This window comes from Hyperoodon ampullatus, assembly GCF_949752795.1.
Source record: "Hyperoodon ampullatus genome assembly, chromosome: 14".
Classification (NCBI taxonomy): domain Eukaryota; kingdom Metazoa; phylum Chordata; class Mammalia; order Artiodactyla; family Ziphiidae; genus Hyperoodon; species Hyperoodon ampullatus.
The window spans coordinates 33,780,148-33,804,582 of record NC_136927.1 but is presented as its reverse complement, the minus strand read 5'-3'; the positions used below and the strand labels follow the sequence as shown (position 1 = coordinate 33,804,582).

The 24,435-nt window shown below is 41.1% G+C and overlaps 1 protein-coding gene across 2 annotated transcripts in view; it reads left to right on the top strand.

Moving 5' to 3' along the window:
• The window catches only part of PARN (poly(A)-specific ribonuclease), a 160,248-nt gene extending 142,112 nt beyond the window's left edge, over positions 1–18,136 (top strand). For both annotated transcript variants that reach the window (XM_079720022.1, XM_079720021.1), the window contains 2 exons: positions 2,611–2,804; positions 18,003–18,136. In XM_079720022.1, coding sequence (XP_079576148.1) covers positions 2,611–2,804; positions 18,003–18,055 — 247 coding nt within the window. In that variant the 3' untranslated portion in view covers positions 18,056–18,136. The remainder of the gene's footprint in view (positions 1–2,610; positions 2,805–18,002) is intronic.
• The last annotated feature ends 6,299 nt before the right edge of the window (positions 18,137–24,435 follow it).

Sequence of the window (24,435 nt, the reverse complement as noted above, 5' to 3'; positions counted from 1 at the left end):
TTTCAGTGGCATTTTATTTTGCATCATGAATGGAGTTGAACATATTTTCGTGTGTTTAAGGTGTGTGTGTGTGTGTGTGTGTGTGTGTGTGTGTGCGTGTGTGTGCGGTGAGCTATTTATTCATAGCTTTGCCCATTTTCCTGTAGGATTTGGGGGTTTTTTTCTTCAATTTTGAGTGTTACTTGTGTATTAGGGACATTAGCCCTTTATCTGTGATATATGTTACAAATATTTTCTCCTGGTTTGTCATTTGTCTTTTGACTTTGCTCATGTTATTGATAGCCATGCAAAGGATTTTTATATGATCAAATTTATAAATCTTCTTATAAATTTGGATTGTGAGTTATAGTAAAGCCTTTTTCGACACTCAGGTTTTAGAGGAATTCATCCATGTTTTCTTTCAGTATTTGTATAGTTTCATTTTTCACATTTAGATATCTAATCCATTTTGGCGTTTTTTTCTTTTTTATGGGTGAAGAATGGGCCTAACTTATCTTTTTCCTGTTGTCCCACCACCATTTTTTTGGAAGTTCATCTCTGCCCCAGTAATTTGAGATACCACCTTTATCATCCGCTAGATTCCTATGTGCAGTTGGGGCTATTTCAGGACTTTGTATTTCTTGAAGTACTTTGAATGCTGATGGTTCCAGCTGAGTTTTCATTAAACATTTACATCTCAGAGGCTGCTAGGTTCCAGGGTTTACAGCACAGAGGAATATTTAGGCCTCTTACCCTTTCACAATGGAAAGGTGTGTCCTTACTATTTTCTTACTTAATACTTTCTGAATTTTCCAAATTTTCTGAAACCAGCCGAAAATTGTTTTAGTCTTTAAGAAAAATTTAAAGGTATTATCAGTTTTTAAACAGTAAACTTTAGCATGAATTTCTAATAACTCTCCCCCCAAAATACTACCTTTGGTATTCTCCTTTTCTTCATATACCCTCAATAAAAGATGTTTCCAAAAGCTGCATATAACACAGGTGAAGAGATGACAGCAGGAGGCTGGCCAGCCAGGCTTAACAGGCCATCTGCTCTGAGCTCTCTCTGTTCTGCTTCCTATGGCTTCTGAGCACCACCACCTTCTTCACATGAGTGAGGAAGTGTAAGGAACAGGGAAGAGTAACATTGCAGAACTTGAATCATCGGGTAGCCCGAGTTTTTGCTTGTTTTTTAATTTGGCTGCGCCGGGTCTTAGTTGCAGCAGGCAGGCTCCTTAGCTGTGGCATGCGAACCCTTAGTTGTGGCATGTGTATGGGATCTAGTTCCCTGACCAGGGATCGAACCCGGCCACCAGCATAGGGAGCGCAGAGTCTTAACTACTGGACCACCAGGGAAGTCCCCCAGGGTTTTGATATGTAACATTTTAAAGCATTCACTTTGGGACTTCGCTGGTGGCACAGTGGTTAAGAATCCGCCTGCCATTGCAGGGGACACGTGTTTGAGCCCTGGTCCAGGAAGATCCCACATGCCATGGAGCATCTAAGCCCGTGTACCACAGCTACTGAGCCTGCACTCTAGAGCCCGCAATCCACAACTACTGAGCCCACGTGCCACAACTACTGAAGCCCGCATGCCTAGAGCCCGTGCTCCACACAAAGCTACCGCAATGAGAAGCCTGCGCACTGCAACAAAGAGTAGCCCCCGCTTGCCGCAACTAGAGAAAAGCCCACTCACAGCAACCAAGACCCAACGCAGCCAAAAATAAAGTAAATAAATAAATATATTTAAAAATAAAATAAAGCGTTCACTTCCTAGGGAAGGCTGACACAGGGGCTTGCTCACGTTCTCTCTCTCCCTCTCCGCACCCTGCTCTGTGCCTGAATGGCCTCCCTTAGGGGGAATGACTAGATTCTTTATGCTTTTCATAATGTGGGGGCTATAAAAAAAAAACCTGTTTATAAGACTCATTTAGAGGAGACAGGACTCACACTGGCCCTGTGGTCTCTTATTATCAAGTTCTGATTCAGGGAACATATTTTCTTAAGGAAAATCAGGACATGTAATCTGATCTAATTCAACATGTCAAATCCTATAAAGCTTTTAAAATGAAGCCAGACTTAATTATAATCTTGACAAGTCACCTTTTTGGAATGGAAGAGAATTATATGAAGGTGGGGTATACCTTTTAAGTGTATTCAAATGCACGAGCGGTGTGACAGCCCGGCAGACTCAAGAATTCTCCTGCTCTACTGTGTATCCATCAGGCAGCATGCAAGTTACAATGCTGTCTTGTGATTTAATGTAATCCAGACCGTTATGTTGTTATGGTCGCACTACTATTCTACTCTTCGGTTAGGGTAACTCTATCAAAATAAAGACCAGGAATTTTCTTTAAAATTTTTTTCTTTTAAACACTATGAACAGCTTAGATTTGTGTATATCCGTGCACAAGCCTGGTGTAGAAGTTTCTTCTGAATAAGCTTGTTGTGGGTAAACTTTCAGACTTCAGTTCACAGTAAGGTCTTTAACTTGCACCTCCAGGCAGCAGCTACCCATGTTGTTTGATTGCTAGTTAAGTGTTAATAGAATTAAGAGTGTTAAAATATTTTTATAGGTTTAGTCTTCCAGTTACTCTCAACACCTTTCATGTTGTTCCACTTGCATTTCAGTCTCACAGCCACCAGCACAGTAGGAAAGAGAAATCTGAGTCCCAGTCAAGCAGAAGGTGTCCTGGAGGCCAGAGTATCGGGGGAGATTTCTGACACTGAGCTTGAGCAGACAGATCCCTGTGCAGAATCCCTCTCAGAGGGAAGGAAAAAGGCCAAGAAATTAAAAAGGATGAAGAAGGACCTTTCTCCGACAGGTGTGTATTGAATCTCACTAAGGTTCTAGAGCTGTGTCTTCTTTAATGCTCTAGAAACTCTTATTTTGGGGGAGAGATTATAGCAGGGCTTCAGTCAATAACAAAGCCCATGTAGCCTAAAACGGGACCAGATGTTTTTCAGATCATTTTAATTTAATTTGAGGAATCTCCGAAAAGCCCTGGCTCTTGAGAGTGAGGCTTGGTGGGGGCCTCCTTGTTAAAGATGGTTAGTCTGTTTTGGTAACCTTCTCTCTGTCCTCCATGGTTTAGAGGTTTTGCTGATGTATGCAAAGTCACCTCAATATTTTAAATGTATATGTGAATTTGCACGGAGGCCTACTCCTACATGTGTTATTTTCAGTAGTAGAGTTTTCACTGTTCCCAGCAAAACCCCAGGCTGCCTGAATTTCTCTCGTAAGCAGAATTATATAAGGAGTAAAAGAAACAGGAAATGAACACATGTTGTATGCCTACTGTGTGCTAGACACTGGAGCCTTCTCTTTCCTGATTGAATTTCATTCTCATAACAGCCCTGACATAGGGACTCATCCTTGTTTTAGTGATGCAGAAGTCTGGACTCAGAGAGGCAAAGAAACATGCAGGTCCAGGTAGCTAGTAAGAGCAGAATGAGAAGGTGAGCCAAGTCCCGTATCCTCTCTGTCCCCCAGACATGCTGTGGAGGCCCCATGAGCTAACCCAGCCCTTGGTGCACAGACCCTCTGCAGGACCCGACTGCCAGGCAAGGAAGGGGCTTGCTGGGAAGCCACCATCTGTGAAAGGCCCTGCTCAGGAGATCGGGCCAGAACCTGGTCAGCTAGCAGTCATAGTGACAGAAATTACAGCCACTGCTGACCAAGTGCTTGCTGATGACCCTGCACTGCAATTCATGCTTTTATTTTTTTTTAATCTTTATTTTTTCTGTTTTTTTTTAAACGAATTTATTTATTTTTTATACAGCAGGTTCTTATTAGTTATCTATTTTATACATATTAGTATATATATTTCAATCCCAATCTCCCAGTTCATCACACCCTGCTTTCCTTCCTTGGTGTCCATATGTTTGTTCTCTACATCTGTGTCTCTATTTATGCCTTGCAAACCGGTTCGTCTGTACCATTTTTCTAGATTACACAAATGTGCATTAATATATGATATTTGTTTTTCTCTTTCTGACTTACTTCACTCTGTATGACAGTCTCTGGGTCCATCCATGTCTCTACAAATGACCCAATTTTGTTCCTTTTATGGCTGAGTAATATTCCATTGTATATATGTACCACATCTTTTTTATCCATTCATCTGTCGATGGGCATTTAGGTTGCTTCCATGACTTGGCTACTTTAAATAGTGCTGCAGTGAACACTGGGGCGCATGTGTCTTTTTGAATTATGGTTTTCTCAGGGTATATGTCCGGTAGTGGGATTGCTGTGTCATATGGTAATTCTATTTTTAGTTTTTTAAGGAACCTCCATACTATTCTCCTTAGTGGCTGTATCTATTTACATTCCCACCAACAGTGCAAGAGGGTTCCCTTTTCTCCACACCCTCTCCGCTTTTGTTGTTTGTAGATTTTCTGATGATGCCCATTCTAACCGGCGTGAGGTGATACCTCATTGTAGTTTTGATTTGCATTTTGCTAATAATTAGTGATTTTGAGCAGATTTTCATGTGCCTCTTGGCCATCTGTATGTCTTCTTTAGAGAAATGTCTGTTTAGGTCTTCTGCCCACTTTTTGACTGGGCTGTTTGTTTTTTTAATATTGAGCTGCATGAGCTATTTATATATTTTGGAGATTAATCCTTTGTCCGTTGATTCATTTGCAGATATTTTCTCCCATTCTGAGGGTTGTCTTTTCATCTTGTTTGTAGTTTCCTTTGCTGTGCAGAAGCTTTTAAGTTCCATTAGGACCCATTTGTTTATTTTTGTTTATTTCTGTTACTCTAGGAGGTGGGTTAAAAAAGATCTTGCTGTGATTTATGTCAAAGTATGTTCTTCCCATGTTTTCCTCTAAGAGTTTTATATTGTCCAGTCTTACATGTAGGTTTTTAATCCATTTTGAGTTTATTTTTGTGTATGGTGTTAGGGAGTGTCCTAATTTCATTCTTTTACATGTTGTTCAGTTTTCCCAGCACCACTTATTGAAGAGACTGTCTTTTCTCCATTGTATATCCTTGCCTCCTTTGTCATAGATTAGTTGACCACAGGTGCATGGGTTTGTCTCTGGACTTTCTATCCTGTTCCATTGATCTATATTTCTGTTTTTGTGCCAGTACCATATTATCTTGATTACTGTAGCTTTGTAGTATAGTCTGAAGTCAGAGAGTCTGATTCCTCCAGCTCCGTTTTTTTCCCTCAAGACTGCTTTGGCTATTCGGGGTCTTTTGTGTCTCCATTAAAATTTTAAGACTTTTTTGTTCTAGTTCTGTAAAAATGCCATTGGTAATTTGATAGGGATTGCATTGAATCTGTAGATTGCTTTGGGTAGTATAGTCATGTTCACAATATTGATTTTTCCAGTCCAAGAACATGGTATATCTCTCCATCTGTTTGTGTCATCTTTGATTTCTTTCATCAGTGTCTTATAGTTTTCTGAGTACAGGTCTTTTACCTCCTTAGGTAGGTTTATTCCTAGGTATTTTATTCTATTTGTTGCAATGGTAAGTGGGAGTGTTTCCTTAATTTCTCTTTCTGATCTTTCGTTGTTAGTGTATAGGTTAGTGTATAGATTTCTGTGCATTAATTTTGTATCCTGCAACTTTACCAGATTCATTGATTAGCTCTAGTAGTTTTCTGGTAGTATTTTTAGGATTATCTATGTATAGTATCATGTCATCTGCAAACAGTGACAGTTTTATTTCATCTTTTTCCAATTTGTATTCCTTTTATTTCTTTTTCTACTCTGGTTGCCGTGGCTAGGACTTCCAAAACTATGTTGAATAGTAGTGGCGAGAGTGGACATCCTTGTCTTGTTTCTGATCTTAGAGGAAATGCTTTCAGTTTTTCACCACTGAGAATGATGTTTGCTGTGGGTTTGTCATATATGGCCTTTATTGTGTTCAGGTAGGTTCCCTCTATCCCCACTTTCTGAAGAGTTTTTTTTGTTATAAATGGGTGTTGAATTTTGTCAAAAGCTTTTTCTGCCTCTATTGAGATGATCATATGGTTTTTATTCTTCAGTTTGTTAATATGGTGTATCACATTGATTGATTTGCGTATATTGAAGAATCCTTGCATACCTAGGAAAAATCCCACTTGATCATGGTGTATGATCCTTTTAATGTATTGTTGGATTCTGTTTGCTAGTATTTTGTTGAGGATTTTTGCATCTATATTCATCAGTGATATTGGTCTGTAATTTTCTTTTTTTGTAGTATCTTTGTCTGGTTTTGGTATCAGGGTGATGGTGGCCTCATAGAATGAATTTGGGAGTGTTCCTTCCTCTGCAATTTTTGGGAGAGTTTGAGAAGGATGGGTGTTAGCTCATCTCTAAATGTTTGATAGAATTCACCTGTGAAGCCACCTGGTCCTGGACTTTTGTTTGTTGGAATTTTTTTTTTTTTTTTTTTTTTTTTTTTGCGGTACACAGGCCTCTCACTGTTGTGGCCTCTCCCGTTGTGGAGCACAGGCTCCAGACACGCAGACTCAGCGGCCATGGCTCACAGGCCCAGCCACTCCGCAGCATGTGGGATCTTCCCAAAACGGGGCACGAACCCGTGTCCCCTGCATCGGCAGGCGGGCTCTCAACCACTGCGCCACCAGGGAAGCCCCTGTTGGAAGATTTTTAATCACAGTTTCAATTTCATTACTTGTGATTGGTCTGTTCATATTTTCTATTTCTTCCTTGTTCACTCTTGGAAGGTTATACCTTCCTAAGAATTTGTCCATTTCTTCCAGGTTGTCCATTTTGTTAACATAGGGCTGCTTGTAGTAGTCTCTTACAATGCTTTGTATTTCTGTGGTGTCTGTTGTAACTTCCCCTTTTTCATTTCTAATTTTATTGATTTGAGTCCTCTATCTCTTTTTCTTGATGAGTCTGGCTAAAGGTTTATCAATTTTGTTTATCTTCTCAAAGAACCAGGTTTTAGTTTCGATCTCTGCAATTGTTTTCTTTGTTTCTGTTTCATTTATTTCTGCTCTGATCTTTACGATTTCTTTCCTTCTCCTAACTTTGGGTTTTGTTTGTTCTTCTTTCTCTAGTTCCTTTAGGTGTAAGGTTAGATTGTTTATTTCAGATTTTTCTTGTTTCTTGAGGTAGGATTGTATTGCTGTAAACTTCCCTCTTAAAACTGCTTTTGCTGCATTCCATAGGTTTTGGATCATCATGTTTTCATTGCCATTTGTCTCTAGGTATTTTTTGATTTCCTCTTTGATTTCTTCAGTGACATCTTCGTTATTTAGTAATGTATTGTTTAGCTTCCATGTGTTTATGTTTTTTACGTTTTTTTTCCCTGTAATTTATTTCTAATCTCATAGCGTTTTGGTCGGAAAAGATGCTTGATGTGATTTCAGTTTTCTTAAATTTACGAAGGCTTGATTTGTGACCCAAGATAACATCTATCCTGGAGAATGTTCCGTGTGCACTTGAGAAGAAAGTGTAATCGCTGTTTTCGGATGGCATGTCCTATAAATATCAATTATATCTATCTTGTCTGTTGTGTCATTTAAAGCTTGTGTTTCCTTATTAATTTTCTATGTGGATGGTCTATCCATTGGTATAAGTGAGGTGTTAAAGTCCCCCACTATTACTGTGTTGCTGTCGATTTCCTCTTTTATAGCTGTTAGCAGTTGTCTTATGTATTGAGGTGCTCCTATGTTGGGTGCATATACATTTATAATTCTTCTTGGATTGATCCCTTGATCATTATGTAGTGTCCTTCCTTGTCTCTTATAACATTCTTTATTTTAAAGTCTGTTTTATCTGATGTGAGTATTGCTACTCCAGCTTTCTTTTGTTTTCCATTTGCATGGAATATCATTTTCTATTCCCTCACTTTCAGTCTGTATGTGTCCCTAGGTCTGAAGTGGGTCTCTTGTAGACAACATATATATGAGTCTTGTTTTTGTATCCATTCAGTGAGCCTGTGTCTTTTCGTTGGAGCATTTAATCCATTCCCATTTAAGGTAATTATCGATATGTATGTTCCTATTACCATTTTCTTAATTGTTTTGGGTTTGTTTTTGTAGGTCCTTTTCTTCTCTTGTGTTTCTCACTTAGAGAAGTTCCTTTAGCATTTGTTGTAAAGCTGGTTTGGTGGTGCTGAATTCTCTTAGCTTTCGCTTGTCTGTAAAGCAGTTGATTTCTCCGTTGAATCTGAATGAGATCCTTGCCAGGTAAAGTAATCTTGGTTGTTGGTTCTTCCCTTTCATCACTTTAAATATATCATGCCACTCCCTTCTGGCTTGTAGAGTTTCTTCTGAGAAATCAGCTGTTAACCTTATGGGAGTTCCCTTGCATGTTATTTGTCGTTTTTTCCTTGTTGCTTTTAATAATTTTTCTTTGTCTTTAATTTTTGTCAGTTTGATTACTGTGTGTCTCGGCATGTTTCTCCTTAGGTTTATCCTGCCTGGGACTCTCTGTGCTTCCTGGACTTGGGCGGCTCTTTCCTTTCCCATGTTAGGGAAGTTTTCCACTATAATCTCTTCAAATATTTTTTTCGAGTCCTTTCTCTCTCTCTTCTCTTTCTGAGACCCCTATAATGCGAATGTTGGTGTGTTTAATGTTGTCCCAGAGGTCTCTTAGGCTGTCTTCATTTCTTTTCATCCTTTTTTCTTTACTGTGTTCCATGGCATTGAATTCCACCATTCTGTCTTCCAGGTCACTTATCCGTTCTTCTGCCTATTATTCTGCTGTTGATTCCTTCTAGTGTATTTTTCATTTCAGTTATTGTATCGTTCATCTCTGTTTGTTGTTCTTTAATTCTTCTAGGTCTTTGTTAAACATTTCTTACATCCTCTCCATCTTTGCCTCCATTCTTTTTCTGAGGTCCTGGATCATCTTCACTATCATTATTCTGAATTCTTTTTCTGGAAGGTTGCCTATCTCTACTTCATTTAGTTGTTTTTCTGGGGTTTTATCTTGTTCCTTCATCTGGTACATAGTCCTCTGCCTTTTCATTTTGTCTGTCTTTCTGTGAATGTGGTTTTCTTTCCACAGGCTGCAGGATTGTGGTTCTTCTTGCTTCTGCTCTCTCCCCTAAAAACATGGACTCTTAGAGCCTTCCCCTCTTCTCTGACATAGGAGCCAACATCACATGTGAAGGCAGCCACTCCACCATCCTGAGTTCCTTAGATGTGGCATGTTCAGGTCCTATCTTTATTTTTTTAATTTAATTTTTATTAGAGTATAGTTGCTTTACCATGTTGTGTTAGTTTCCGCTGTACAGCAAAGTGATTCAGTTACACGTATACATATATCCCCTCTTTTTTAGATTTCCTTCCCATTTAGGTCACCACAGAGCACTGAGTAGAGTTCCCTGTACTATACAGTAGGTTCTCATTAGTTATGTATTTTATACATAGTAGTGTATATATGTCAATCCCAATCTCCCAATTCATCCACCCCCCCTTCCCCTGCACTTTGTGCTTGATGGAAATGCTTTCATTTAAATCTCTGAAGTAGGCATGATGGTCTATTTTACAATTAAGAAAACTGACGCCTGAGAAAAGACAGTGTCTTCTGCAGGTGGTGTTGAGAAAGCTGGACAGCTGCATGTAAATCAGTGAAGTTAGAAGACTCCCTCATGTCATACACAAAAATAAATTCAAAATAGCTTAAAGACTTAAATATAAGACATGACACCATAAAATTCCTAGAAGAGAACATAGGCAAAACATTCTCTGACATAAATCGTAGCAATGTTTTCTTAGGTCAGTCTCCCAAGGCAGTAGAAATAAAAGGAAAAATAAACAAATGGGATCTAATCAAACTTACAAGCTTTTGTACAGCAAAGGAAACTATAAAGAAAGTGAAAAGACAACCTCCAGAATGGGAGAAAATATTTGCAAATGATGCGTCCAACAAGGGCTTAATTTCCCAAATATACAAACAACTCATGCAACTCAACAACAACAACAAAAAACAATATAATCAACAAATGGGCAGAAGTCCTAAGTAGACGTTTCTCCAAAGGAGACATGCAGATGGCCAACAGGCACATGAAAAGATGCTCAATATCACTAATAATTAGAGAAATGCAAATCAAAACTACAATGAGGTATCACCTCACACTGGTCAGAATGGCCATCATTAAAAATCTACAAATAACAAATGCTGGAGAGGGTGTGGAGAAAAGGGAACCCTCCTACACTGTTGGTGGGAATGTAAATTGGTACAGCCACTATGTAAAACCATATGGAGGTTCCTTAAAAAACTAAAAATAGAGTTGCCATATGATCCAGCAATCCCTCTCCTGGGCATATATCCGGAGAAAACTCTAATTCGAAAAGATATATGCACCCCAGTGTTCATAGCAGCATTGTTTACAATAGCCAAGACATGGAAACAACCTTAATGTCCATCAACAGATGAATGGAAAGAAGATGTGGTACATGTATACAATGGAATACTACTAAGTCATAAAAAAAGAATGAAATAATGCCATTTGCAGCAACATGGATGGACCTAGAGATTATCATACGAAGTGAAGTAAGTCAGAAAGAGAAAGACAAATACCATGTGATATCACTTACATGTGGAATCTAAAATATGATACAAATGAACTTATTTGCAAAACAGAAACAGACTCACAGACATAGAAAAAAAATTTATGGTTACCAAAGGGGAAAGGGGGTGGAGGAGGGATAAATTAGGAGTTTGGATTATCAAATCCAAACTACTATATGTAAAATAGGTAAACAAGGTCATATTGTATATCACAGGGAACTATATTCAATATCTTATAATAAACCATAATGGAAAAGAATATGAAAAAGAATATATATATAAATGAATCACTTTGCTGCACACCAGAAATTAACACAACACTGTGAATCAACTATACTTCGATTAAAAAAAATTAATGAAAGAAAGAAAAGAAAAGAAAAGGAGTGAGGAAACAGCAGAGGCCTGAAGGTTATGTGACTTGCCCAAGATCACAGAGCCCTTAAGTCAGGCCTGCAATAAAGTGGGTACCTTTAAGCACAGTTATGTGACGAGGGGGATGCCTGCAAGCCAAAATTACTCCTCTCCTGTATCTCGCTTCCTGATAGTCACCCCTGTTAGTGGAACCAACAGTCAAATCAAAGGATGGGAGTGGAAGCCTGGAACTTGATTCACACCCAAGCCAAGAATCCATTGTGTTTCAGTTAATTCCTCTTTTTACATGTGGCTCGATCTGCCTGCAGGGCGTTTTCTGAATCTCATTGATATGAATGAAATCAAAGAAGCAGCAAAAATGTCACAGATGCCTTTTATACATTATGCTAAAGCTTAACTTTAACTGAAAACTTAAACTCTTGTTTGAAGTCTGGGGCTTGTATTTTAGCTGTCTCTTGAATCTGTGAGTCTCCCTTCCTTTCCCTCATTTAAGTATTAGAGAAGTTTTTTTAATCTGTAACATACTTAGTCTTCATCTTTGATAACTTGTTACCACTGCCACATTGTACCTGCTTCACAAATCTTAAATATTAAATGTTAGCATGACTTTCACAGCTCACCCCAAGCATGTTGGGTGGTGGGGCACTTTTCCCCTCTTGTATAGCTTTCCTCCATATCATTCTCTTTAATTTTTTCACTTATCTATTACTTCTCAGGGACAGGATTTTAGGTTTTTTCCCTTCTATCTCAGCACAATCTCAAAGGTATTAAAATACCTAATAATAGATTGCATCAGTAGATTAGCTCCTTTTATAACTTTCATCGTTTTAAGTGAAAACTTTCTATGAGTTATTTGGGATTTTGAATTTATAATACCATCATTAAAATAGTTTTTTTTCCCCTCCCATTGACAGTAAAGCTGTCACTGCCACAAGATTTGAGCTAAAAAAAAAAAAAAAAAAAAAAGATTTTTGTACTTCTTTGTCAGTCCAGCTAAAAAAGAAAGAGAAGCATCTTGACAACTTTTAAATGAATCAGAGCACTTGAGATCATTGAATTTTCTTCTGGAGCACCATTCACTAAGACCTTCTGACGCAAGGCTGGAAGTTTCCTGGATCCTCTTGGTTTGTTTTAAGCACGTAGTCCTAATAGTATCAGCAGGATGTAGGTCGAGATATCGGGTGCTGGACTTGGTAAGTCATCTGATTTTGATTGCTCATTTACTTTAAGGAGGTCCTAAAATGAGTGACAGTACAAAGTTCAGACTCTAAAGGGTCTGTATGAACCTCCCAAAGGTTCAGAGTGTCCCAGGAGCAGAGAGGGCCTGGATTGATCTCGGCCGGAACTGGATTAGAGTGTCTGGTACAGTGTGGCTCCGTCTGTCCTGCACAGATGGGTTCTAAGGCATCTAGCCTGAGCGTTCCTACTGGGGACATTATCTTGACAGGTGCTCAGATGATCACTAGGGTACGTTGGGTGCCCAGTGCACTGCTAGTGAAGGCATGAGAAACATAAAAGACAGCATTCCACCTGTAGGAAATGTTCTGTTTTCCGAGGGGAAAGTAGCAAGAAGTACGGCCATAGAATATCATGTACCATAGCAATCCCGGGACACTGATGCTCGATAAATCCCACACAAAACAGTGTCATTTTTCTTAGTTACACAATTTAATATCAAAGATACACTAAGAGTTAAGTACTGGACACCTTCCCATATAACAAAGTGACTTAAGTTATAGAAGAAATGACCATTTATTGAGTTGATATTATATACCGGACATTGTGCTAGGAACGTCCTTTATGGCCTAGTCATTATAAAAACCAAGTAAGGTGTAGATATCATTATATCTAATTTATAGAGAGGAAACCAAGGCTCACAGAATCACAAATATGCAAAGTCAAATACAGCTGTTATTGGGGGTGGCAGGGAGGGCTGTCTGATCCAGAGCAAAGGCCTTGTACCACTCTGCAAAATGTGAAGTTTATCCAAACTTTAGAGGAAACAAAGGATTCTTTGCAAAGGTGAATATTTCTGGCATCTGTTCTAGATCAGAAACAACTACCAACCTGGATTTTCTTGTGATGAAATCATGCAGTAAAAGTCCGAGACATTATTCTCTTTTGGAGCTTTATGTACCTGTTATGTACTTAGTAAATATTTCTCGTAACTGTAGTTGTTTCTATCCTATTTTCATGAAGCAAATGTATAATATAAATCCCCTCCCTTTATATTTATTGTAGTTAGTGTAGATTGGTAATGCTGTCTGCTTTCCACTGGGGCATTCAAGGTATATTCTTCATTGGTACATAAAGGAAACAGCTCTGTGTGCCATTTATGCTGGAGTAAACTGTCTAAGAAATGTTCCGCAGACAGCAATGGATGGGTGTCCACAGCGCACTTGCTCTTGCTGAGTAAGTGAATTGTGTTCCAGTGGCCTGATGCTGACCGGACTGGCCAGTCTCAAAATAAAGATGGACTGTCCACTAGCCAGAGGTTCCGGCAGCACCTGTTAGACAGTGTTCACAGAACAGGGCCGAGCTGTGGACTGTTCCTGGTGACTTTTTGTCACGTGATAGAGTTGTTCCAAGTTTCCTTTCCACTTTACATTTAAAATCCAACACAGGGCTTTCCTGGTGGCACAGTGGTTAAGAATCCACCTGCCAATGCAGGGGACACACGTTCGAGCCCTGGTCTGGGAAGATCCCACATGCTGTGGAGTAACTAAGCCCGTGTGCCACAACTGCTGAGCCCGCGCTCTACAGCCTGCAAGCCACAACTACTGAGCCCATGTGCCACAGTAAAAAACTGTGGCAAAAAGAAAAACCCAATACATTAGAGCTTTACATGGTTGCCAAGAGCCGCAGGTTTTATTGTAGTCTTGACTAATCTGCTGAACCTTTCCAGCTTAAATCCCTAGGGTTACCGTATAAAAGTAGGGAGTCTACCTAGAACAGCGGTCTCCTTATGCTGTTGGAGGTCTCCTGAAGTCAGGAATACGATCTGCAGTTGGTGCTATCAGTCACCTGAGTGGCCAGGCTAGGGATGTCCAGCGACCTCCCAAAGAACTTTTTAATTCCTCAATTAAAATGCAGATTTCAGCCTAACTGAGGAGTGCACTGCCCTGTGGGGCGGCACACTCCCTGCGACTCCCTCTTCCTCCAGGCAGACCTCGGGGGCTCCCCACACACCATCCAGGGGAGCCCTGCTTTCCTGGTGTGGATACCACCCCACGACCAGGCCCTTTGGAGCATTTCCTACTTAAAAACTCCTGTATGGCACCCCAAAGGATCTTGCCCTATACAGAATTCCACTCTGTGGGAAACGATATGACGGCAGATTTCCAGTGTGCTGTGTAGTTTTTCAGATTCACGTGAGGGAAGAGCTGTCTTAGCTCTCAGAGTTTCTCCCTTTCAACTCTAGTTGGGTGAAAGGTAAATCAGCAGAAACAAGTATCTTTTAGTTTCTTTTGTTGTTTCTGTTAATAAAAATAATGTGCTCACTATGAAAATCAGTAAAAGGAAGGAAGCTAGAACATTAAACCCTACAGTTACTTGATACTCTGTTAACAAGTATTTTACTCTGCCTATCATTTTTATACATAGTTGGCATCATACTCTATATGTCATTTAGTATCTTGTTTTCCCCCCATTAAAAAAAAAAACTCTTGGTCAAATAATTTTAATTATCAACATAATATTTCATATTAAAATTTGTTGGATTTGTTTAAAACAACATTCCTCATACCTTTTGCAGGGTCAGCTTTACTAAGATACAATTTACATACAATATGTCATTACTTTTAAGTGTACAAGTTGATGAATTTTGACAAATGTGTACAGTCATATAACCATCGATCACTGTGTTCAAGAAATAGAACAGTTATTCCAGAAGATTCCCTCGTGCCCCTTTGCAATCAGCCCCTTCCCATCCATAGATCCTGGCAGCCACTGATCTGCTTTCTAGCACTGTAATTTTGCCTTTTTCAGAAGGTCATTTAAATGGAATCATTCAATAAGTAACCCCCTGAGTCTTGCACTTAGCTTAACGCATTTGACGTTTGTCTGTGTTCTTGCCCATGTCACTAGCTCATTCCTTCTTTCTGCTGAGTAGCAGTCCATTTTATGGACATATCACTGTTTATTTATCCATTTTGCCTGTTGACATTTAGGTTGTTAGCAACTAAGAATCTAGCAGATATAAACATTTGTGTATAAGTTTTTGTGCAAACTAAGTGTTCATTTCTTTGGGAAAATACCTAAGGCTGGAATTACTGGATCGTATGGTCAGTGTATGTTTACTTTTATAAGAACCTGGCACACTGTTTTCCAAAGTGGCTGCAGCAGTTTGCATTCCCACCAGCCGGGCCTGAGGGCTCAGTGGCTCTGTACCGTCACCAGTGTTGGTATTGTCCTTTTTGCCATTCTAGTGGTGTGTACTGGTATCTCATTATGGCTTTGGTTTGAATTTCTCTAATGACTAATGATGTTAAGTATCTTTTTATTTGATTATTTGTCCATTTAAATCTCTTTAATGAAATGTTTGTTCAAATCTTTTGCTCATTTTTTCATTGGGTTGTTTGTTTTCTCCTTATTCAATTTTAAGAGTTCTTACGTATTCTTACGTATTCAGGATACAAGTCCTTTTGGGTGTTTTACAAATTCTTCCAGACTCTGCTTTTCTTTTCATTCTCTTAACAGTATCTTTCAATAGTAGAAGTTTTAAATTTTAACGAAATCCAATTAATCAATTTTTTCCCTTGGATTATGCCTTTGTTGTCATATCTAAGAAATCTTTGCCTTACTCGATTGCAGAGATCTTCTCTTGTGTTTTCTTCTAGAAGGTTTCCAGTTTTAGGTTTTACATTTAGACATACAATCCATTTAGAGTTAATCTTTGTATGTGATGCAAGGTATGGTCCATCATAGCAGGAGGCAGATGTCCTGAAGTATCTGTTTAAAAAGAAAAATTGTTCCTGAATAATTCTTTGCACTCTAGTAACTAAGCAGGGCTGTGAAGGTGAGTTCCCCAGAAAACCGACCGTAGCTCTTTATCCGTTAGCTTTGAGTCGGACCCTTCGACGGTCTACAGCTCTCTCTTTCTGGAAGGTGCTAGAACAAACACCAGCAGTGACCTCCAGCTCCCCTCTGGTCTGGGTCTCCTTTAGATGGTTCGTAAAGTTCTGTTTCCCCTGTACACATCATTCTTGCTCAGCAGCTGCGCATTTTAGGCAGCTCTCTGACTGCAGGCTGTTGGCTTCCTGGGCAGCCACCACGTTCAGTGTTGGGCCACTTTATCCCTAAGGGAAGGAGCCTAATGTGCATTAAAAACTTGCTCTGTGCCAGGAACCTGGCTGAATCTCAGAAGTCCTGGGTGGCATAAAGTAGCATCGAGTCCATCTTATAGATGAGGCAGTGAGAGTTGCTTGGAGTCTTACAGCTAGTGAGACGGTCAGGCCAGACTTGCCTCACTTCACAGCTTTTGCTTATTCTGTTATTTCTCACTAGCTCTTCACAGAGTCGCTCCTGTGTGTTTGATGGCGTACCACCAGACTTACACACACTCCCATCCAGCTAACCGCGGGTGCGATGATAAATATGACAACGCAGTTGCTTTTAGCCATTTATCTTTTTTCCTCTCAGCTAGTTTTAATTTATTTCAGCTCCCCACATTTGGCGTTGTGGATTTTACCTTTAGAATGGCAGATGGGCTGCTGTAATATTTCTTTGATATGTGAATTGTGAAAATGCCCTTATTGATGTTTATTTTCCTCCCTACAATTAGGTGGTGTGTGACTGTGTGGTGGAGGAGGGGTCAGGCTGGTTCAGTCTTATCATGGGCCGTCTGTAGTATTTAGTTGCTCTGGGGAGGGGAGTGTTTGTGTTTGTGTTTTGTTTCATTTTTCAATAACCTTTATTCCTTTTCTAACTGGACCATGGGAGTCTTTGTCACATGGACCATCTCCTGCCCATCTTCACTTCTCAGGAGCAGTCCCAAGAGATAGATGCATGTGCAACACAGCCACGAGACTTGGGGCAGAAGACTTCAAATGACCCCTCGCCTGCTCTTCTTATCCTGTCTGTCTGGACTTTATCTCAATAAATGAGCAGAAGTGGGAATTCTCACTCTAGTGGAATTCCCTGTGTTATTTCATGTGTTTGGACCTAGTTACCTTCAGGCATTCCTGTCACTGGCAGTAGCCACTGCCAGCTGAGCGAGTGCCCCTCTGTTTTTAGAAGTTACTCTCTACTTCAGGCATCATCACAGACCTCTCCCCTTTTGAACCCTTGGAGTGTTAGCAGCTGGGGCTGGCTTTGCCCGTTTCCCTGCCAGCCCTGCTCTAGGGCTTAAATAATGCATGATACCACGGGTACCGGAATGCCCGGTCGTGCATTTTCCATTGTGAACACGCTGTTTCCTAACTTAATTCCCATTCACTCGGATCTGGACGTTTGTGGTCCAGGCCCTGACCCAGTGCTGCTGCTGCTGTTGCAGAAAGTAGCTGAATGGAGACGGGCTTCTAACTTCGGGGTGAAACTGTTTGTAACGGAAGAGACCCTTCAGTCCAAGAAGACTGTAGCCAGTGTTGCCGAAATTGGAAAAAGCTACAAGCTGCTTTTGCCCCTTTTGGGATCTTTGAACTCCCACTGGTCAGCTTCCTGCCACTGTCTAGCTGCCAGCCCTTGAGATTTCTCATCTGGGCACCGGTCACCACGGCACAGAGGAGCCCAGCCACCTTGGTGCTGCGGAAGAATCCAGACCCCATCTCAGCCACTTGCTAGATGTCTTGTGTCTGTAAAATGGGGATATTGATACCCCTGAACTGGGCTTTTATGAAGATAAATGAACTAAGTGCCCAGCATGCTGGCTAGCAAAGAATACAGAATGTGTTCTCACTGAGAGATACTGTCACTCCTGTAAAATCAAGAGAGGCACCCAAGCAGGGAGGCACTTCCTTGGCCCTGCCATGATGTTTCTGCAGTGTGGCCTCTGTTTGCCGGGCACTGCTCTCCATAGGCAAGGCCCACCCGTGGACTCTTTCCACTTGTGGCCGTGCCACCACCCGGCCCTGGCCCTGGTTGAAGCTGTCTTTGCAGCTGGTCTTTTTGTTCTCCCCCCGGGGTGGTCCTCTCCTTGTTCACCTTGTTTTGTCCTCTCCCACCAGGAAGCATCTCGGACAGCTCAGCCAAGCTCTTTGAGGTCCCTGACACGTGGTAACCAAGACCTGAGTGGAACAAACCGCTGGTGCTGTTGCTGAGAAGGAAAGAAGCAGCCGGCATTTTTGGAAGCCATACTATGTTTAACTGAATCCAATGTGGTGCAGGAGGGGTTTGAAAGCAAGTGTGTGTCTCCTGAAAAATCCCAGTTTTTATCGTCAAGGCTGTGTTCCTTCCTCTTTAGCATCACCTGTCTGCTGGCACTCAGCATGTCGTCGGCTGTCATGTGTACTTGATTAACCAGGTCATTACTTGTTGCTCATGTGAAACCCTTCCTGTCAAGAATCTGTGTTTAAGAATCCACCTGATGGGGAAGGTTGGCTGTGAGATTTCACAGAAAGAGCCGACACTCTTGGGTGCTGTCATTCTGAATTTGGGGTTGAAATCTTTCCTGCTTTGAGAGGTTCTCATCCACCATCTCACGCTCAGGCCTGGGGGCATGGGTATGTCAGGCCATGGGCATGGGTATACCCAGCCCAGCACGTGGGTATGTCTCCCAGTAGAGAATTCGGTTGTGTCTGCCTGCTTTCCACCATCGCTGCCTGAAAATATGAGGCTCTCAAGCTTGTTTTCCCAGTAGGAAAATGTCTACCACTGTCAACACCTGCCTTGACCTTTGGGGCATATTTATTTAGAGTTTTTCCCCTAAGATGTGAGTTTCTCATGGTGGAGTGTATGAGTGAAAAGTTAACTTCTGTTTTCCCATGTAGCGCTGCTTTCAGTTTTCATTATCCTAGCCTGGTGTCTTCTCTGTTTGGTGGCGTCTGGGGGTGAGGTGGCGTGTGTGCATGTGTGTGAAATCATGACAAATCGACACCATGTACCAGCCCTTTCTCTGTTGAAACAGATCACAACAGGGACAGAATCTCGTGGATCTACTGCAGTAGATCTGCTTCATATAGATCATTGTTAGATATTAAACATTTTTGTATCGTGGAAATAAAAATGAAAAATGTATTTCCAAAAGATGAAAATTAAAGAAATTTTCATAGGATTCTTGTTTTTTCCTTTCTCTTCTTTTATAAGTGAATGACATACTTAATCTCTACATAGACATATTTCTCTCTAAAGATCACCCTTGAAAAAGCCCTGGTAAGTCACTAAGCCTGGTGCTTATGGTTTTTTCTTTTTTTTTTTTTTTAACCTCTAACCCCTTTCACCTGCCTTCATGAGTCAGATGCCTGGTGCTGGAGTGGAGCCCGTGGTAAATGGTGTAGGAGGGGCTGCATCTTTTTCTGGTGGGAAGGATCTGAGTTCTTACAGCTCTGATCAGAATCCCAGGTGTCGTGGGAATTCATATTTGTAAGACATTTTCCCCAATTAAGGGCCTCTTAACATCTTCCCTTCCCCCTCCCCCTGTCCCCAAAGTTACAAACCCAGACTTGGCACGAGGAGCTCCCACCCCTGCTCAATGCGGTCACCAGGCACAGCCCAGTGGGAAAGTGTGACAGGAGGGTAAAGACAAAGGAGGGGGTTAGAGGGCACTGCTGGACTCTCCTGAGTCATTAAAGCCTACAGATAGAAACAGGTAGTACCTGACACTTCTTTTTTTTTAATTTTTTTTTAACATCTTTATTGGAGTATAATTGCTTTACAATGGTGTGTTAGTTTCTGCTGTATAACAAAGTGAATCAGTTATACATATACATATGTTCCCATATCTCTTCCCTCTTGTGTCTCCCTCCCACCCTCCCTATCCCATCCCTCTAGGTGGTCACAAACCACTGAGCTGATCTCCCTGTGCTATGCAGCTGCTTCCCACTAGCTATCTATTTTACGTTTGGTAGTGTATATATGTCCATGCCACTCTGTCACTTTGTCACAGCTTACCCTTCCCCCTCCCCATATCCTCAAGTCCATTCTCTAGTAGATCTGTGTCTTTATTCCCGTCTTACCCCTAGGTTCTTCATGACATTTTTTTTTTTTTTTAGATTCCATATATATGTGTTAGCGTACGGTATTTGTTTTTCTCTTTCTGACTTGACTCTGCATGACAGACTCTGGGTCCATCCACCTCACTACAAGTAACTCAATTTCGTTTCTTTTTATGGCTGAGTAATATTCCATTGTATATATGTGCCACATCTTCTTTATCCATTCATCTGTTGATGGACACTGTGGTCGCTTCCATGTCCTGGCTATTGTAAATAGAGCTGCAATGAACATTGTGGTACATGACTCTTTTTTTTTTTTTTTTTTTTTTTTTGCTGTACGCGGGCCTCTCACTGTTGTGGCCTCTCCCGTTGTGGAGCACAGGCTCCAGACGCGCAGGCTCAGCGGCCATGGCTCACGGGCCCAGCCGCTCCGTGGCATGTGGGATCCTCCCGGTCCGGGGCACGAACCCGCGTCCCCTGCATCGGCAGGCGGACCCTCAACCACTGCGCCACCAGGGAAGCCCCACATGACTCTTTTTGAATTATGGTTTTCTCAGGGTATATGCACAGATGCCCAGTAGTGGGATTGCTGACTTGTATGGTAATTCTATTTTTAGTTTTTTAAGGATCCTCCATACTGTTCTCCATAGTGGCTGTATCAATTTACATTCCCACCAACAGTGCAAAGTGTTCCCTTTTCTCCATACCCTTTCCAGCATTTATTGTTTCTAGATTTTTTGATGATGGCCATTCTGACCGGTGTGAGATGATATCTCATTGTAGTTTTGATTTGCATTTCTCTAATGATTAACGATGTTGAGCATTCTTTCATGTGTTTGTTGGCAGTCTGTATATCTTCTTTGGAGAAATGTCTATTTAGGTCTTCTGCCTATTTTTGGATTGGGTTGTTTGTTTTTTTGTTATTGAGCTGCATGAGCTGCTTGTAAATTTTGGAGATTAGTCCTTTGTCAGTTGCTTCATTTGCAAATATTTTCTCCCATTCTGAGGGTTGTCTTTTGGTCTTGTTTATGGTTTCCTTTGCTGTGCAAAAGCTTTTAAGTTTCATTAGGTCCCATTTGTTTATTTTTGTTTTTATTTCCATTTCTCTAGGAGGTGGGTCAAAAAGGATCTTGCTGTGATTTATGTCAGAGTGTTCTGCCTATGGAGCTTGAGGAATCAGGCTCCCTGACATCAGACTATATTACAAAGCTACAGTAATCAAGACAGTATGGTACTGGCACAAAAGCAGAAATATAGATCAATGGAACATGATAGAAAGCCCAGAGATAAACCCACGCACATATGGTCACCTTATCTTTGATACAGGAGGCAAGAATATACAGTGGAGAAAAGACAGCCTCTTCAATAAGTGGTGCTGGGAAAACTGGACAGGTACATGTAAAAGTATGAAATTAGAACACTCCCTAACACCATACACAAAAATGAACTCACAATGGATTAAAGACTGAAATGTAAGGCCAGACACTATCAAACTCTGAGAGGAAAACATAGGCCTGACACTTCTTTTAACGGAATGAACAAGAGGGAAAACCAGTGCGAGGCTATGATTGGTGTACATGTGAAACATACATCTAACCTAGTGAGCACGCCTGGCATAGAAACACAGAGTGTGGGGTGGCCTAAGGATCTCCATGCGTGCAGGGCCTCGGAGGGAGAGAGATTGGACCCGTTGCTCTCAGGTGACGAGATTTTTCATTGTCCCCTGAAGCCCAGTTCTCCCTGCTCAAAAAGCTATACAGACACACAGGTTGCACCCCTGTCAATACTGGTTCAGAGGGGCTTGCAGGGGTGAGGGGAGTGCTTTCTAGAAAGGCCCTCTGCCCTAGAGCCTCACTGAATGTACCTGCATCCCAGCTCCGGCTGTGTGTTCCTGGGCATTATTTACCCTCTCTGAGGCTGTTTCCTCAACCATAAAAGCAAGATAATAAACCTACCTCATAGGGTGGTTGTGAGGATTAAATGAAGTCATGTCAAACGCCCAGCACACCCAAGTGCACAATGAGTCACATTGATATTGGAAGATGATGCTTTTGATCTGAAACCCTGGTTGGAGCTGACATAGGCATGGTTGCAGGGTGGGTGTCTGCCTTAGCATTAAATACCCAGCTGAGCCCTGGTATGTGCCCAGACCCCTATTTTCCCAACTGTATCAAATGACGTAAAGGAGGTGAACTGGGTTGGCCATCTTCTTGGTACACACACACACATGCATACACACAGGCTGATGTCTCTTCTGGGCCTGAAACCGTAGGATGCTGCTTTGGATTTTTGATACGGAGGCTCAGGGGCATATTATGATGGGGCTGTGGTTCTGGGGTTACTTAAATACTGTAACCAAACCTGGAGGTGGGTGTAGAAGTGGGGACCTCGGTGTTTCCTTTCAAGTCATTTTGTAGTTCTTTGATTTTAGAGCTGGGATGGAGATTGAGTGCTGCGTCTCTGTCCTTTTTTTTTTAAACTTTATATTCATCCTGTTCCCCCCCTTCCAACATTTTATTATGAAAAATTTCAAACATACAAAGAAGTTGAAAGAATTGTTCAGCAAACACCCGTTTCCTCCCCACCTAGATTGTACAGCTACCATTTTGCTGTATTTGCTTTATTACATAACCATTCAGCCATCCTTCCGTCCACCCATCAATTCATCTTAGTTTTGGATGCATTTCTAAGTAATTTGCAAACATCAGAGCACTCCGCCTCCCAAATCCTTGAGCATGCTTGTCATGAACCAGAGTTTAATATGTGTTTATATTTGGGGATCACTGGGGATAAAATTTATAGTGAAATGCTCAGATCTTAAGTGTACCATCTGATAGGTTCTAACTAATGCAACACGATCTCTCAAGATACAGAACATTGGGCTTCCCTGGTGGCGCAGTGGTTGAGAGTCCGCCTTCCGACGCAGGGGACATGGGTTTGTGCCCCAGTCCGGGAAGATCCCACATGCCGCGGAGCGGCTAGGCCCGTGAGCCATGGCCGCTGAGCCTGCGCGTCCAGAGCCTGTGCTCCGCAACGGGAGAGGCCACAACAGTGAGAGGCCCTCATACCGCAAAAAAAAAAAAAAAAAAAAAAGATACAGAACATCACATCACCATCACCAGAGACTATTCCCTTCTGCTTCTTTCAGTCCACCCCTACCCACTCCCACCCCCAGAGGTTACCACTGGGCTGATTTTTTTTCATCACAGATCAGTCTAACCTTTTCTACAACTTCATGAGAATAGAATCATGAAGTCATGCTCTTTGGTGTGAGGCCTCTTTCACTCAGCATGATGTTTTTGAGATTCATCCATGTAGCCGTGTGTATCATTTTTTACCACTGAGTATGCACATGTCTGTGTATCCATTCATGATGGACAGATGCTTGGGCTGTTTCCAGTTGGGGGCTATGATGAATAAAGCTTCTGTGAACATTCTAGTACAATCTTCTATTTTATTTATTTATTTATTTATTTATAATATTTATTTATTTATTTATTTATTTATAATATTAATTTATTTATTTTGCCTGTGCCAGATCTTCATTGCGGCATGTGGGATCCTCGTTGTGGCGTGCGGGCCCTTTTTTTTTTTTTTTTAGTTGCGGCATGCGGACTCTTAGTTGCAGCACGTGGGCTTCTTAGTTGCAGCATGGGAACTCTCAGTTGCAGCATGCATGCGGGATCCAGTTTCCCAGCCAGGGATCAAACCCGGGTCCCTAGCATTGGGATCACAGAGTCTTACCCCCTGGACCACCAGGGAAGTCCCCATTCTAGTACAAGTCTTCTTGAGAACAAAAGCTTTCACTATGGAGGGTAAACACCAAGGAGTGGAATTGCTAGATAGGTATATGTTTAGTTTTATAAGAAACTTGCAGATCTTTTCCCAAAGTGAACGTATCATTTAAACTCTCACCAGTAGCTCTCTCCCTTGGCAACATTTAGCGTTGGTCTTTAGCTCTATAGTATATCTCCCTGCAGTTTTCATTTGCATCTCCCTGATGACTAACGATGAGGTACTTATTAGCCATTTGTGTATACTCCTCTGTGAAGTATCTGTTCAATTCTCTTGCCTAGTTGTTTGTCAAGTTGTTAAGTCTCTCTACTATTAAGTTGTAGATGTTTATTATGTATTCTGGACATTAGTCCTTTGTCAGATAGTTGTTTTGTAGATGTTTAGTCCCAGTCTATGGCTTGCTTGTTTCTTTCTTTTTTCTTCTTTTTCCAGTTTTACTGAGTTACAATTGATGAATAACATTGTGTAAACTTATGGTCTCCAACGTGTTGACTTGATACACTCACACATTGCAAAATTATCACCACCACTGCCATCACATCACATGATCACCATGTCTTTTTTTTTGTGGTGAGAACATTCAGTATCCACTGTACCAGAAACTTCTCTTTTTTAATTGAATAAATTGAATGATAATTGACTTACAGTGTTAAATTAGTTTCAGGTGTATAACATAGTGATTCAATATTTTTATACACTACAGAATGATCAC